This window comes from Phacochoerus africanus, chromosome 4 (genome assembly GCF_016906955.1).
Source record: "Phacochoerus africanus isolate WHEZ1 chromosome 4, ROS_Pafr_v1, whole genome shotgun sequence".
Classification (NCBI taxonomy): domain Eukaryota; kingdom Metazoa; phylum Chordata; class Mammalia; order Artiodactyla; family Suidae; genus Phacochoerus; species Phacochoerus africanus.
The window spans coordinates 131,111,972-131,129,094 of NC_062547.1; the positions used below are offsets into that span (position 1 = coordinate 131,111,972).

At 39.9% G+C, this 17,123-nt stretch overlaps 1 protein-coding gene across 1 annotated transcript in view; it reads right to left on the minus strand.

Moving 5' to 3' along the window:
• Positions 1-517: 517 nt before the first annotated feature.
• The window catches only part of FBN2 (fibrillin 2), a 219,281-nt gene continuing 202,675 nt past the window's right edge, over positions 518-17,123 (minus strand). Inside the window, exons 59-65 of the mRNA XM_047778547.1 lie at positions 15,752-15,874; positions 14,300-14,416; positions 12,945-13,073; positions 10,871-10,990; positions 5,850-6,081; positions 4,261-4,432; positions 518-2,447 (exon numbers count right to left, since the gene is read on the minus strand). Coding sequence (XP_047634503.1) covers positions 2,073-2,447; positions 4,261-4,432; positions 5,850-6,081; positions 10,871-10,990; positions 12,945-13,073; positions 14,300-14,416; positions 15,752-15,874 — 1,268 coding nt within the window. The 3' untranslated portion in view covers positions 518-2,072. The remainder of the gene's footprint in view (positions 2,448-4,260; positions 4,433-5,849; positions 6,082-10,870; positions 10,991-12,944; positions 13,074-14,299; positions 14,417-15,751; positions 15,875-17,123) is intronic.

The window sequence follows — 17,123 nt, forward strand, 5'->3', positions numbered from 1 at the left end:
CAGTTCTCCACTGAGGACAGTGTTCAACACTGCAAGAGATAGGAAGCTCTGGGTTACTTTTTGGTGAAGGTGCCATCTGGCCTGGCATATGCCTGCTGTGTACTTTCGCTTTAAAACTGAAGTTCAGGAAAACCCTGAGGAAGGAAGACTCGGAGAGAATGTTTCACTTCCTCGTAGGTGATGTAAGGTGCTTGAACACAATGGCACACAAAGCATGGGAGAGCAGAAAGTGAATAGACTGACACTTCTAGGAAGATGGGTCCTGGCAGGCTTAGCGGCTGCGCAGAAGTGAACAGCTAGCTGCCTTGACTGTGTCCTTCTATTTGGCTATGTTCTTAAATTGTAACTGTCAGTTGCACACTTTGTGTCACAGACTGGACCACACTTCTTTGTTTTCTGGTGCTTGTGCCTGGCTTTCCTTCTGCTATTTTCATACAGGTCCCTGTAAGCAAAGCCCCCAGCCCCTCCCACAAACACAACGGGGGCTGCAGTCGCATCAAACTCTCAGCCAGAAAGCTACCCCAAAATAAGCTTTATTGCAAGAAAAGTGTCATATTTGGTACACAGACCTACGAAAACAAACAAAACCAAAAGCCATAAGTTTTTCCTCACAAATACTTGATTACAAATTTACACTGTTTGTTTTTTTTTTTTTTGGTTTTTGTTTTTTTTCAGTTATTAGAAAAAAAAAAACAAAGTCCCAAACTGGATATAGCTGGTGACAAATCTTTGGTCAGCACAGGTGTGAGAGGAACAACCCAGAGCCTGCATGTGCTTTGGCCATTTCACATATGAGGTTTGGTCACTGGTCCTGGGACAGGTTCTTGGGTTGAAAGAACATGGGGACGTACTCTTATTAGCATGTGCTGGTATAATAACTTTTTAAATGACTAAAGCAAACTAAACATCAATTAATTGTACAAACATCTTTCATACACAATAGGCTATGATAAAACGAGACATATGGTGTATAACTACAGTATTAATGAAAATTCTAAAAAAAAATGAATTAAAAAAACATATATTCCTTGGCTGTACTGCATGATTTGTTTGCACATATGGCAATCCTGAAATAGCTTGAACATGATAAATGCACCATTAATCTAAGACAGCACCAAACACTACAGAACGCCAGGTGTTCCTTTCCGAAGGAACGGCAGTTCTTCAGCTGCCTACAGTACCACAAGTTTGCAGCACGCCCTGGGTAAGAATGAGGTGTTGTGGGTAGCACATGTGCTTCCTTGAGGTTCTGAGAAGGAAATACAGTACAGTTTGGCCTGCAACGCTACTGGTCTCACAAGCAGTCAAGGTATTTTGCTACAGTGGTTGTGCTTCATCTTCTGTTGCCTGGTGTGTCTGGTGATGTGAAATATCATCACAATGAGCTGCTCTGGCTTTGAGCTCCTTTATAAAGGATCTAAGGACACTTCTGTCTTTTAAATTATTGATTACACTGCCCATTCAGCTCTGTGAGGCTTCCTTAAAAATAATCAGATATACCAGTTGGACGACTGGCAGAAAACCAAAGGAAACGTCTCTTGAATCTACTGAATTTTTAAAAAAAAGCACCTCTAAAAGAAATAGCTCAAATTTATAAATCTAAAGAAAAACAAGTGAGTTTCCCTTTTTGTTTACATAGTTTGTTCATTTCTCCATATATTACTGCATTAAAAATAAATAAACATCTATATTTTTTTTATTAGCAACTATAGCAAAATACCCAAAGTGTTACAGACTGCTAACAGGAAAAAAAAAGCTCACATTATTTTTGTGCATTTAGTGCCATATGCTGATCTCTTGACTATTTAGGTTTTTTTTTTTTTAATATATTTTAAAGTGAAGTTATATAAAAAAATACAGTAACCACGGTTGCCTTTGTACTCAAATCTTTGGCCACACCAGTCTAAATCAGTCCTCCCTGTGAGGGTCAACATTCTGAAGTCCGAGACAGGGAGGAAAGAAGCAAACGTCTTTTTTTTTTTTTCCTCTTTAAAATTAGTCATTGATTTCTCAAAGGCTTCTGAAGGCTGGCTGTGCGGGGATTTGAGCCTGGAACCAAGTCTACCAAGGGGTTAATAGAGTTGAATCTGCAGCCTCATTCTGAGAGCTTCCCCGAGCTCCCCTAGGAGGTAGTCGTCCTCGTTGCTGTCTTCCAGTTTCTTAAGCTCCTTCTTCTTATAGAGAGAGATGCTAGTGATTTCCAGTGTGTATGTGCCAGGCACCAGCTTCCTCTTGGCCGTGTGCAAGTAGCTGAGCCCATTCTTTTGGTGGATGCGGAAGGTGCCGTCATCATTCCCTTGGGAGATGACATAGCGGATGTGGTTGTTGAGCGGCTCGATGGCGGGCATGAGTTCTAGAATGTGCTCCTTAGAACCAAGGCCAGAAAGATTGAACTTCATTTTCACAGGGCTGTCCATGTCGACACTCTCCAGGCTGATCTGTTCACCCTGGAGAGAGAGCAGGAAACCATGTGGAGAGTGCTTCCATACTACAAGCAGAGGACTCAAAAGGAACCTGCTGTCGGGGTTCAGCCACCATGACCGCATCTCTCCGGTCCTGGGCACTCTGCTCTGAAACTTACTGTCTGCTGGGAGAAAAGGTCAATTCCGAGGAGCACGCTCTGTGCATCTTTACTTCTCACTCAGCCTTATCCAGGTAAAGTTACAGGGGACTTGTCATTTCACCTTTTTTTGTTGTTGTTGCTTTTATGGAATATAGTGCTTGTTAATAATAAACAAGAGACAATTTAGGAAAGGACTATTTTTTTTTTCTTTCTGGAGTTAAAATGAGAAGTGCAGCTGTTATGTAACAGCAGGGACTGTCCCCAGAGGGATCTTCACTCCGAAGGCTGATTGGTACGGCCCACAATCCCTGCACCAGCGTGTTTGTTGGGAGCCATTAGTGCAGAGAGAGGGAGCTGTGGGTTGTCAAGGCTCAGGTTTGAACTAGCTTTGGTAAAACGCCAATGGGGCAGGGCCCAGACGACCAAGTCTGACTTGGCCAGAGGTAGCAGAGGTTTAAGAGTGCTATTTCAGTAAGAGAGGCAAAATCAAATGGCTTGAGTGGGCTCCTGTCAAGGACTTGGGTAGTGGTGCAGAAGTGCCTCTCTCAGTGTTCAGACAGCATCCTGTCCACAGAACCACAATGGGAAGGATTTATAAGCAGAATTCTGGATTTGTGGTTTGGGTGCTTGATGAGTATTTAGGTTGCTATATTTAGACATCAGTTAGGTACCTTAGTTTACTTCAGGTAAATGTAATGCTGGCCTATTTGTTATTACAAAATAGAACCTGAGTCTTTTTGGCTAGAGACGTTCAGTCTTACAAATAAGATTCCGAGGCGCAGAAAACGGAAGCGAGTTGCCCGGTTCACAAAGCCGCTTGGTTGCTGACTAGGTTTTTTGGTGGTGAATTGTGTGGTCATAATGACTGACTAGGGTAGTGCTCTCCCTGATCTCTGGGGAGCGACCATCAGCCTCTCTGGATACTGGGTATTACTCAGAGACATTTAGCAAACATGTGATATTTACGCCAGGCCCCATTCCAGGCACGTCACAGTAACCACTCAATAGATCCTTCTGTTAGCCTTCGGAGGTAAAGATTTTTATTCCCATTTTACAGGTGACGATATTGAGGTGGAGAGTGGTTAGTTAAACATGCCCCATATGCACAGGTAGTAAGTGGAGATGGTCAGGGAACATATACAAAACCACAAGGTCTGTGGCTACCCCTTTAACCACTCTGCCAAATGCCACTGACAGCAAAAAAGTACCAGCGGCAGACAATTCAGCTCCTTACACAACGCAAGATACTTGGAGATACCTTTTTTTTTTTTAATGGGAGGAACACCTATATTATAAATGTCACAGGATATGAGACCTTGTTGGCTTACCTCCTGAAAATCAAAATCAGCCTAGTGCACTATATGTGTATGCAACAGAACTGGACAGATTCAAAACAGTTTTGCTTTTTTGCATCGTTTCAAAACTAGTTATTTCCTAGAAGGACATCTTATTGCCTTCTGACACAAATTAAAAAATGAAAACATATGAATCTTAAAATCTTTTCCCCCGGTTCTTGTGTTTTGAGCTAAAAATGCCACTAATTTTATTTGTCTCTGCTATAGTGTGTTCATTAATTTAGCCAGTAAGTGTCACAATAGTTTTAGCGCCATTGGGGCTGAAACCTATATAAAAGCTGACCGCATAGTATATGTGACTCCATGTGGATAAAACTTGGTGACAAAAGAGAGGGTACTCACGGCAGTGGGTCTGGGTTCATGAAGACTTCTCTTCTGTCTGCTCTCCTTCTTAGAGTAGCCATTGATTTTGCACTCATAGCATGTTTCTGGGGACAGAGCGTTCTCCTCATCCGTGTCTGCATCCAGGGACAGGTACTGCCCTTTGTTAAATCCCATGCCTGAGACACAGTGGCTATTTGCAACAAGATGCAAGGTGGTGTTAGACTTCATCATTAACGCTGACTATAGTTTTCAGGAGGTAGAGCAGACTTTTCCCAAATAAGAAACCCACAAAACAAACCCTACAATCATAGACATAAAAACCTAATAGTCTTCGGAACTCTTCAACACTTAATACATGAGATTCGCCTTTATTTTGAATAGCAAAATCCCTGTAAGTGTGAGCCCCAAGTTCTCCAAATTTTTTTTCTTTTTTTTTGGTCTTTTGTCTTTTTGAGGGCTGCGCCGTGGCATATGGAGGTTCCCAGGCTAGGGGTCTAATTGGAGCTGTTGCCACTGGCCTATGCCACAGCCACAGCAATGCCAGATCTGAGCCACATCTTCGACCTACACCACAGCTCATGGCAACACTGGATCCTTAACCCACTGCGAGAGGCCAAGGATCGAACCTGCAACCTCATAGTTCCTAGTTGGATTCGTTTCCACTGGAACTCCTCCAATTTTCAGTCCCAATTAGACTGAAGCACTTTGTGCAGTTACATCAAGAAGGAGAAGCAAAGTATGACTTTCCAAAGAGAATGCTAAAGGTTTTATTCACTCATAAGCCTGAAGCCCATGTTTGCTGCTAATGACAAAGTTCTCTGCCTTACCAACAGAGATTTCTGAACTCCTACTGGTTAGTGAAAATGTTAGAGAGTTGGATCTAAATGATCTTTGTCTATACCAAGAGTTTTGTTTCAGGCATTATCACGTACCCACAGGGGACAGATTGGTCCATGACCCTCAGGGTCTGACTCACACACCGTTCCTGCTGAAGAAGGTGACCCTGACTGAGTCCTAAACTATCATCTCTTATGCTGTTGAGCTCTGGCTTCCCTGATGGAAGGATGCAGGTGGCCAGCACCTCAGCTGCAGCTGACAGGACTTGAGATGGCTGCACTTAGGAAAGTGTGACTAGCTGGAGAGAACCCAGCTTTGTGGAGACAGTGTTGCACCAACCAGGCATATGAGCAAAGAGTGGGACAACTCCCTCCTCAGGGACCACTGGACTGCAGCCACCAAAATTCATAGAAGAATCTGGGGCAAAGGCATTTTAACCCAGTGTCTCTGACAACACATGAACCACAGCATTTTTAAACATCTGCTTGTTTCTGGCCTTGAGGGACCTCATCGAATCCACTTAGGCCGTTTTTTAGGGGTAAGAATGTGATACTTGTATACAAATTCAAGTCTCAGGCTCACCACAAAGGAGGTAATCCCACAGCATGAACATAATCACGTGCCTTCTTGAGGATTCTTCCTCTCACACCCTAAATGCTCCGCTCAATGCTTTTGCCTCCTGGGTTTTTAATCCCTGTTCATTGCCCTACAGTGCTAGGCGGCCAGGCAGCCTGAACTCAGGGAGCACAGCCTGAGCTGGACGGCCTTACCCCTGTCCCACTCTGTAGTACCCGGGCGGGCAGCCACAGAGGTAGCCCCCTTCCGTGTTGGAGCAGCCATAATTGCAGGGATTCTTGGAGGACGAGCACTCATTCACGTCATGGCAGGCACTGGAAAACTGGTCAAAGGAGAACCCAGAGGGACAGGCGCACTTGTAGCTCCCCAGGGTGTTGTAGCAGGAAGCAGAGCCACAGGCATTCGGATTAGAGCACTCGTTCTCATCTATGAACATAAAGAAAGAAACTCACACAGGGAAGGGGACAGTGAGCAAAGAAGAGTCTGAATCTCAAAGTACCTATGATTTTACAGAGGAAACAGATCCAGAACCATGTTTTTAAAATGTTTACCCTGAATGGAAGATTTGCAAAGCATATGAAATTTAAAAAAAACCGGCAACGCCCAACAAATCCCCTTAAATTACAGCTTAAAACACCCTTGCCCTACACTTTTATATGGTTTATGCTAGGTTTCTGAAATCACTGGCAGCCTCTGGAGACAGACACTTGCAGTTTGGCTCCTGAATAACTCTTCTGTTCTCTTATCAGAAAGTTACTTCAAAAGCCTATACCTCAAACAGATTCACAGAGACAGAAAGTAGAGTACTAGTTGCCAGGGGCTGTACGGAGGGAGAAATGGAGGATGACTTCTACCGGGTACAGGTATGGAGTTTCTTTTTGGGGTGATGAAAGTGTTGTGGTATTGATGGCTGCGCACTGATGTGAGAATATACTAAAAATCACCTATCTGTACATTTTAGAAAGTGAACTTGATGGTATGTGAATTATATCTCAAATTTTAAAAAGCCTCTATCTTTGTATCTATCTATCTATCTATCTATCTATCTATCTATCTATCTATCTATCTATCTATATTTGTCTTTTTAGGGCCACACCCATGGCATATGGAGGTTCCCAGGCTAGGGGCTGAATCAGAGCTGCAGCTGCCAGCCTACACCACAGCCACAGCAATGCTAGATCTGAGTAGCGTCTGAGACCTACACCACAGCTCAAGGCAATGCTGGATTCTTAACCCACTGTGCAAGGCCAGGGATTGAACCTGAAACCTCATGGTTCCTAGTCAGATTCGTTTCCGCTGTGCCACGACAGGAACTCCTGTATCTATGTTTTTATTCACTCTCCCAGCAATTCCCAAAGGCTTCATTATACATGAAGAGAAAAAAATACATCAATGAAAATGACTGAAATAAACATTATATAATTGGATCTATTGAACCAACAACCTTGTACACTTTTAACTACTTGAGAACCCATCAGGTGCAGCCTGTGCCTTCTGACATGGGTTTGCACCAAGCCATCAGCTTACCGAGGGTTTACTAATTTAATGACTAACGATATACTGTAAATGCCTGACAGTAGGATAATTACAGGGTATATCTTCTGTTGCTCTTATTGTTTTTACAAATTCAAAGCCCAATTGTGCTTTTAACTTTGGAGATGACAGTTTTGATCTTTACTGTCTGCTTGATACCTGGTCCATAGCTTGACCCCTGAGGGCTTTATTATAACTGCATTTTACCCTGGGCACCAGTCACATGTGCTCCATGGAATTCTTTCAAATTCTTGTGACGACACTGGAGCACAGTGTGTCTGCTTACCTAATATGCAGCAAGTCTACGTCTCAGTCCAAGCGGGGAAACAGGCCCGTTTGCAATTAGGGGCATGCCTGGGAAACAGCACCTCAAGGGAAGTGCTTATCCGCAGTAGCTCAGGGAGATTATGAAAGATGCAGATGAAGTCTCAGTGAAGAGGCTTCTCGGACAGGAAATTAAACTCCATTAGCTACGGCACCAAAGTTATTGAAAGGGAAGATGTTGTTAGGTACGTTTCTGTAACGCAATTATATTTCTGGGATTAAATCAGACCACCAAATGTAGAATTCTTAATCACTGGATATAAAACATACTGTGATTACCTAATATGTACAAATTCTTAGCCTTCCTTTCATGGGGAGAAAGACATAAATAAATTCTTACTAACTAGGCTACCTATGACCTAAATATAACTGCTATTTGATTTTCAAAATACAAAAGACTTGGAATTCTGCCCCAAAGGCTCATCTGTTTTTGTAATTAAATATGACATTTATATGCAGTGTTTCTCTCATAATAGAAAATGTGAGTTAGGTTATAATTTAATAAAATGATCCTGCAATGAATATAACATTAGCCATTGTGTTAGGTGGAAAAATTAGCAAGCAAAACCAATTAATTGAGTAAACCGCATTTAAACATACCACTGACAAGAATATTTTTAGACATGTAAAATTTTGGAAACACCATGATAGCTTTTATATGCATATGCTATAAATATACATAATCATATAACTTTATAGGCTCAGGTATTCTGACTTCGAAAATATGTTTCTGTTTGAGACATATTTTGAGTTGACTCAAGCCTCACTGAACTATGTTCAAATTATTTTGAAAAGGCTATAGAAGGAATTCCAAGTTATTAATACCATTTAAGCTAAGGCTTCACATATGAAGATGTAATTTCTCTTCATATGCAAATTTTAGTAACATTCCCACATTCCCTTATTTTCAATTGGGGATAATTATAATGCTTTGCATATATTTGAGAGTGTTAGGTATATCTTTAATCTACATCACCAGAGTGTTACAAATGTTCTGTGGCGACTGTCTGAAAACCTACAAAGTGTTCATTTGAATTAAAAGCTTTTTAATATTAACACAAGAACTGTCATTTTTCTTAAACTGGCAGTAATATCAACAACAATGCAGGTTTATCACTTAGTTAACATTTTTATCCGTTTACATTGAGATCCGAGTTAAATCTGTCCGAAATACTTCATGCTATATTCCCCCCTCAATCATATGACTGACTTAAGATATTCAAATATGTCATGACAGATAAAAATGACTTATGGCCTTTTGATTTGCATTTTGTTATAATGCTTGGTATTTTGCTAACTTGTTTTTTTTTTTTAGTTCTTTCCTGATGGGTTGTTTAATTCTACTACTGCCATATATTTGAGTTAAAATTACAACTGTATTCTGTGAATTCAAGACAAGAAAATCAGTAATTTTGAGGTCAGCTGGATTGCTTAACCTTGCATAGAAGAATTTCAAATCTTTCAAAATAAACCCTGCTTCATCTTATTTACACAGGGGCCTGCTGCTGAGAGATGCCCATTTTAGCTGAGCAATCTCACAAATTAATATTTGCAGTTGCTTATGTATCTGCTTATGTATCTTTAGTTTTGAACTCATCTTTGAAACCACTTATTTCTCTGTCCGCGGGGGTGTCTCTCCTGATTAGAAGGTACATGGGGTTCTAGGTGGATTCTAGCATGAGCTGCTCTGGGGTGACTGCCTTGCTGAAGTGCCTACTCCAAGGATCCCATGAAGAACTGGGATAGACCACACAGCCCGGATTTTAAGTCAGACCAAATTTAGTGAAAACCTGTGCAGCTATTTTTGCACTAAATGTTTATGGACAGAAACTCCAGGAAATTTAAAAACTTAGAAATGGAGTTGATACTCCATTCATGTTCCTATTTCTACTTATGAACACTTTAAAAACAAGAATTTTATTTAAGTTGGCACGTTGTGAAATATCAGAGGATCATTCTTTTGCTTTAAACTTTGCGGAATCAACCTAGAAGTCCATGGTAGAGTGGTGGGCCTCATATTTTTCACAGACAGTGCAATGTAATAAAATTGTTTTGCACTGTTTTTAAGAGCCACCTAGAAAAGGACCATCCCCTCTGTTCTGAACAGTGTGCCTATACTTGTGTTTATGAATCAATAAATCACAGCATAATGATTTCTGCAACATTTTTTCTTCCTGTGAAGAGAAAACAAGTAAACTAAACTTATGAAATTATTTTGACTGACTGCCTAACTCATCATTATGATAATCCTTTCAAACCCTGTCCTTAACTTCTAACTCATTAGTGGTTTTTGCATTTCCCCCATGCGCCTGTATCCCTGGTGTGGTTAAACATCTGTCTTTGACCTGGCACGAGGCCACGGTAGAGTTCCAACTTTTAGAGTTTCCCTCCTTTGGAACTTGTGATTTTCTTTTCAATTCACTAAACTGTCATTAGAAATTTCTTTTGAGAAGTTCAGCAAGGGTAAAATCAGATTAGTTTATTTAGTGGATCACTCACAGTAAAATATTTGAAATACGCATGGGGTAATTTAAATCACTACAGAGAAACAGGAAGCACCCCACTGTTTCTCAGCAGGACCCCTGTTCCCCCTTCTGCTCAGCTGTGCCAGCATTTAATGTTGCACAGTGTTGGATGGTGCTTCTATGAAGGGCATTCAAAATGAGCCAAGAAATTAGGCATATACTAACTAAGTCGGCTGGCTATTCAAGTAGAGAATAATGTTCTCTTTGATCAATCTCTCCTTAAAAGAAGAGATTCCATGACTGTTACCAGTGCAAGGAGGAAAGCTGAGTCCCTACAGATATTATTTTATAAGCCCTTCAGTCTGGAGTTTTCAACAGAATTTGCTGTGACTAGGTACTTTTTCTAACTAATCCTTTACCCCCTTCATTAATTATGTGACTGGAGAGCACAGATGAATGGGCCTCATTAAGTTGATCTGAATCTCTTTAAGATTTATATGAGGGGGATGGATGGGCTATCCTTCAAGCCTAAATCTGAAGAAACTAAATTACTGATAAAAAGCCTCTGACCTCAGCAAGTGAAGATAAGAATTCTTGATACCATCTTCAGAAACTTAAAATTATACCTAGCAGAAAATTAAAATTACGACAGCTCTGAGTTACCTTTTTAGGTAACTCAGCATTTTTATTACATTTATATTCAAACACACACAGGTAGAGAGACTAGTTTAATGGATCCTTATGCATCAGTCCTAAGGACTGGTTTTTAAGTTCTAGGATGTAAAGGCTACACCGAAACACCAATCTTTATTGTTTACCGTATTTGTTCGCTGTATGAACAAACATACTTGCAGGTGAGAAAGGCAGATGTTGTGCTATAAGCTTATGCTTACCGACACACTGATTCCACTGGTAATGCTGAATATATCCTTGAGGGCAGCCACATCTGTAGCCTCCCAGGATGTTCTGGCAGCCATGCTGGCACCTATGGTTTCCATCACATTCATCGACATCTGCAAAAACAATCCCAGCAAGATCTTTATGTAACCTTTCTTCTACTATTCTTAAATGCACTCCAAACACGGCCTGGGATACCAGAGAAACAAACAAGACACACTGAGAGGCTGCAATTTTTTTATAAGTCACATGGTTATTAGTCAGTGATGGTGTGGAGAATGATGAAGATAAGAAACCACATCATCCTGATGCTATTCACCAGACCAGGCCATGTCAGTGCTCTAAATAACATCTTAATTTCAGCAAATCAACCACAGCAACCACAAATGTGCCTTCTGGATGGATTAAATACATATGGTATGATTTATTTGCTAAATGATATAAATATATTTGCATTCCATATTCTAGTAGGTTCAAAAGTGATTGATATGTTTCCCCTCATTTGGGGGGAAGATACAGGCAGTACAGAAATACCTAAAAAGTATAATTGCTTTGCACACAAAAAATTTTATTGCCATTCAAGATTAATGAGATGTAAATTTAAAGTATTTAAAGATGTTATTTTTAGATACAACAGGGGATTAAGACACATATGGGATAATTTCTTTGTTCATACATGCATACGCCTTTGGAATGACAACCGAGGCTTTGAAATCTACCCATAAAAAGTGAAGTGAAATTGGCATGTCTGATGTATGTGTAGCAAATTTTTATGGATAATTAATAAACGGTATCTTATGTGGAAGCTGAGTCACACATGGCAAGCAGCTGTATGTTCAGAATACTTTCAAAGTCTCAAATATGACTTCAGATATAAAATATTAAAGTAGAAATTTTTTTAAATTGAATTTTTATTGGCTTCAAATTAGATACATGTAAAAGTCCTATAATTCTTATGGAGCATGTTAAAAACTTTCTAGAATTCAAAATCATGTATCTCTGGAGCTCCCGTTGTGGCACAGTAAAAACAAATCTAACTAGGAACCATGAGGTTTGATCCCTGGCCTCACTCAGTGGGTTAAGGATTGGGCGTTGCCATGAGGTGCGGTGTAGGTCCCAGACACAGCTCGGATCCTGCATTGCTATGGCTGTGGTGTAGGCTGGCAGCTATAGCTCTGATTAGACCCCTAATCCAGAAACCTTCATATGCCTCAGGTGTGGCCCTAAAAAGCAAAAAAAAAAAAAATATATATATACACACACACACACACACACACACACACACACACACATACATTTATAAGAATGTTACTAAGAGCGACTAAACTCAGTAGAGACATAAATTGCAACAGTATATAAAAATATCAAGGGGATATATATACATATTATACACATATACACACACACACACACACACACACACACTCATGCCAGAGATTACAAGACATGAGAATTTTGTAAAAGGCGCATTCCTGGTACATTTATCTCATTTGGTAGCACTTGCAATGGAAATACTCAAGAACTATATGATATTTTATTGACCACAGGCAAATTCTCACTTAAATATAATACTTCACAGGAAATTCCTACTGTGAGGGAGACTTTATAGGAAATGCCCATTATAGAAAAGAGAGTGAATCAAAAGTCTTAGGCCAAATAAAATCACCCTCAATTTTCTCTAGCACTTTCAGTAAGTGTCTCCGATTCTTTAAAATAATTCATTGTCTTACACATAACATTTACACATTCAAGTATCATGGAGGAGACATTCATTTTTTTCTTTTATACTGATACACCAAACTAAATCAGAAATGGGATTCTTTTTAGTGTAATTCTTTTTTAGATTAGTAATTACGTAAACAGTTAATTTAAAAGGCAAATTGTTTTCCTCTGTCCCCAAAATGATATATGAACATTTATAAACAAAAAACAAATTTCTGAGTTCTTGCTAACTTTTTTTTGAAGTGATCTCAATTTCTCATGGAAGAGAAATTAAAAGAAAAGAGCTTGGAAATTAAAAGAAAAGAGTCTGCTACATTAGAATAATAATATTTGAACAAATAAATTCACCTTCACAGTTCAGTCCAGTGGCATCAAGAGAGAACCCTCTCTGGCATTCACAGCTGAAACTTCCAGGGGTGTTTTGACAGATTCCCTTTGCTCCACAAAGTGAAGGCTGAGACCCACACTCATTGTTGTCTAGCAAAACACAGAGGGAGAAAGTGTCACGTTTCTCAATTATTATATGACTTAAGTTTCACAACATAAAGTAAAAAGTAAACACGAAAGCCTAAGTTTCATGATGTGAAAGAACATTTTAGGGAAATGTATGCCTTTAATCATGGTGATATTAAAAGCAAAAAGGGTCAGAAAAAATTATATTTCAAGAGATTTGAAATTCAAGCATATTTTGGGTCAACTGAAGACATGACTTTTTTTTTTGTCTTTTGTCTTTTTAGGGCCACACCCGAGGCATATGGAGGTTCCCAGGCAAGGGGTCTAATTGGAGCTACAGCTGCTGGCCTATGCTACAGCCACGGCAACACCATATCCTCAACCCACTGAGCGAGGCCAGGGATCGAACCCCCAACCTCATGGTTCCTAGTCGGATTCGTTTCCGCTGTGCCAAGACAGGAACTCCGAAGACATGATTTTTGATAGTACAGACTAAAAGTCTCTCAACTTGCACGTCTTCTAATGTAAAAAAAAACCCAGTATGTTCATTAGCATGTTCTAAATCACAGTGAGCATTTAATCATATTTTATCTGAACACACAAGGTTATATTTAGAATGTAATATAAAGGCACTGCTAAGAATATGCCTAGCGTGCATATGCTCGGACTACATGGTCTTTTTTCTTTTGAGATAGTTCTTGTTAAAAAATTAACATTTTTAGTCTGCTTATTATGAGGGATTGTTTTTTTTCTTCATTTGTTTTTAGGGCCGCACCTGTGGCAAATGCAAGTTTCCAGGCTAGGGGGTCAAGTGAGAGCTGCAGCTGCCAGCCTACACCACAGCCACAGCCATGCTGGATCTTTAACCCGCTGATTGAACCTGCATCCTCATGGATAATAGTTGGGTTCTTTACAGCACCTGTGGCATATGGAAGTTCCCAGGCTAGGGGTCCAATCGGAGCTACAGCTGTTGGCTTATGCCACAGCCACAGCAACACAGGATCCCAGCAGCATCTGCAACCTACACCACAGCTCATGGCAACGCCAGATCCTTAACCCACAGAACAATGCCAGGGATCAAACCCACAACCTCATGGTTCCAAGTCGGATTCATTTCTGCTGCGCCACAGCGGGAACTCTGGGATTGGTTTTAATATAAGTACTGAGCCATTCTTCTACCATTTTTTACATACAGTTTTTATGCTTCTACTAAAAGTTTTCAAAATTTCTCTTTTGTGCTTTTGTCTTACCAATACAAGCAGTGTGATGCTGTGTGAAACCAGGTGGACATTTACAGGTGAAACCTCCCAGAGTGTTGACACAGAGGAACTGGCAATTGTGTTGTTTGGTTTGACATTCATCAAGGTCTGAAATGAAAAAGAAGTCAGTAAACATCGGAGAAGAGTTATCTGGCTATGCTTCCTTTTTCATAAAGCTATAGGAGGTATACATGTTCTGCCAGGAGGATTTTGTCTAGATTTTTGCTGGAAGCTTTACAGACATCCATATGCATATGGCAAGGAGGGTCTTTACACATACTTAAGCAGCATACGTATTATTAGGGCTATTATGATAATAGGATGGCCAAGGGGATATATAATGCAAAATTTTCTTAAAATAAAAAGCTGAAAGGATGAATGATAGTGGTGGTCAAGAACGGTCCTCAAAATAACATCCAAAGGCCATAATTCTTATATTTAATGCACAGCTTAGTACATGGCTGGTCACTTATTCCTATTAAAGAAGGGTTAAACAAAAATAAAACAATTGAAAACTGATAAGGTCTTAACACAAAGACTGAGTCAGGCACTAAGGGTCCACACGAAAATACCATCATAAATACCAGGAGTAGTCAAAATAGAGCACCTATAATTCTAGTCATGAAATGGAACCTAGTATTTGAGTGATGTTCTCTTCATAAACGGAAGCTGATTTTGGTTGGATTGGAACCTAATATGGGAAAATACATTAAAATAAATTCACAAAGCAATGTAAGATGCAGACAAGACTAGTAATTTTAAAGCTTAAAAAACACACACATTAGTTGCACCTAAATTAAAAAAAAAAACTATAAACAAGGTGCAAAGTTAAATTGACTCATAATGGTTCACTAAGTAGGTCCAACAGAATAATACTGCTTGCTATTATTTTGTTCTATTTTTGGTATTTCCTGGAAATAAAACTTTATCTTCTTGAGAATAATCTGTTATTTCAAGAATGTAATTAGATAGGAGTTCCTTTTCCTCAGTCCATTGTTTTCATACTGACAAGGCCTACTATAAAGGTGAATGTAAGTGTATATTGCATTGGAGCTATTTTAATTATTTAGCTTAGTTTGATAATTTCTTTTAATACTACTTAAGCAAAAACTTAAATTTACTAATTCATTTTCAATGTTCTGGAGTAAATGTATAATAAAGACAGTTTAGACAAATGAAATCTTAGATAAGCAGTGAAAGAAATCTTCTTTTAGTTGTTCAATCTCTTTCCTTCTCATATTTTTTTGTTTAGTTTATTTTCTAAAATATAAGAACCAAACTACAGTAACCTGGGGCTTTAATCCTCTTTGCCTCCTAGTGTGTGTCCTTTAGTAGAATTTTCTGTGAATAGAAGAGTCACCAGGAAGCTGTGCGTTAGTGAAGATGAGGCACAAGATGTGTCCCTGATTAGGAGATTGTCACATATGCAGACTCTCCACTTACCTTTGCACGTCTTTCCATCCTCCTGTAGGACATAGCCCCGAGGACACGAGCACTGGTAACTGCCCTCAGTGTTCTTGCAGATGAAGTTGCAGGGTTTTGGGGACTGTGAACATTCATCCAGATCTAGGTAAAAGTTGGAGAATAATGTGAGAAAAAGAATGTATATATGTATATGTGACTGGCTCACTGTGCTGTACAGTAGAAAATTGAAAGAACCCTGTAAACCAGCTATAAAGGAAAAAATAAAAATCATTTAAAAAAAAAGATCTAAGTAAAAGTGATGGGACGATTAAATGACTGGTTAAAAGGAACTACTAGCCTCTGTTCTCTCTCCACATTCTCAGTTCATCCTTTTCTCCTTCAAATTAAAATGGAAAACAGCAAGAGAGGAATGAGCCACAGAACAGTTCTCTACCAAATAATTTGCTGGCTTACTTTGTAGAGCAAGTCTTGGACACATGTAATATTTGGACAATTGCCTGGGTTCAAAATCATACACTAGATTTCTTAGATTAATGTATTTTGGTTTATAGCCTGAGAATTATCAACTGAAAAGTGAGAGTTTCTTTCTTTTGATACACGGATGCGGCAGAAGTTCTCAGATTCTCTTAGCTGTCACTGCCCTAAGAATCTTCTGGTATCACAAACTGCTGGACATCTTCCATTTCCATTTCCTCCTCCACATGCGGTCCTCACCCTGGTGCACCCTGATCTCCAACCCCGGGAAGCTGCCCTGCACGGACACCATCAGCAGGCTCTGCTGCTTCTGCCCTCAGGCTGATCCTTAATTCCTCAGTTTCCCCCCAGCAAGGTGGGCTCAGGCTGACCGAGGCAAGGGATTAGAGGTCACAGCTGTTCTCAAGACAGGCCTCTGAGCACAACTTTCTACTCCTTCCACGTTTCAATAATCTTTCCCTCTTCTCTTTGGTCCAGAGGTAGCAGAGCCCCAACACTCAGCCCTATTCCTTGTAGTTTCTGCACACTCAGCTCAAACCTTTATACACTGTCCTTTTGCTAAAAACAAGTCTCCTTAAATGGTCCTCATTTGAATATACCATTTTCTGCTTGGACTCTGACTGATAACAATCTCTATTTCTTCCATAAAACATGCTGACTGATGCCCACAGAATGCTAAGACCTCATGATTGACTGCCTGTTTATCACTCTCATGCTTGACCAAGTGAGCTGAAGGCTTACCAAGATTTAGTTTGGTTTTTCTTAACCTTTACATGCTAAGTGTGTTTGTTATTAAAACAAGTTAAGGAAAAAAAAAAAGAAGGGAGTTCTTGTTGTGGCTTAGAGGGTTAAGAACCTGACATAGCGTCCGTGAGGATGTGGGTTCAATCCCTGGCTTTGCTCAGTGGGTTAAGGA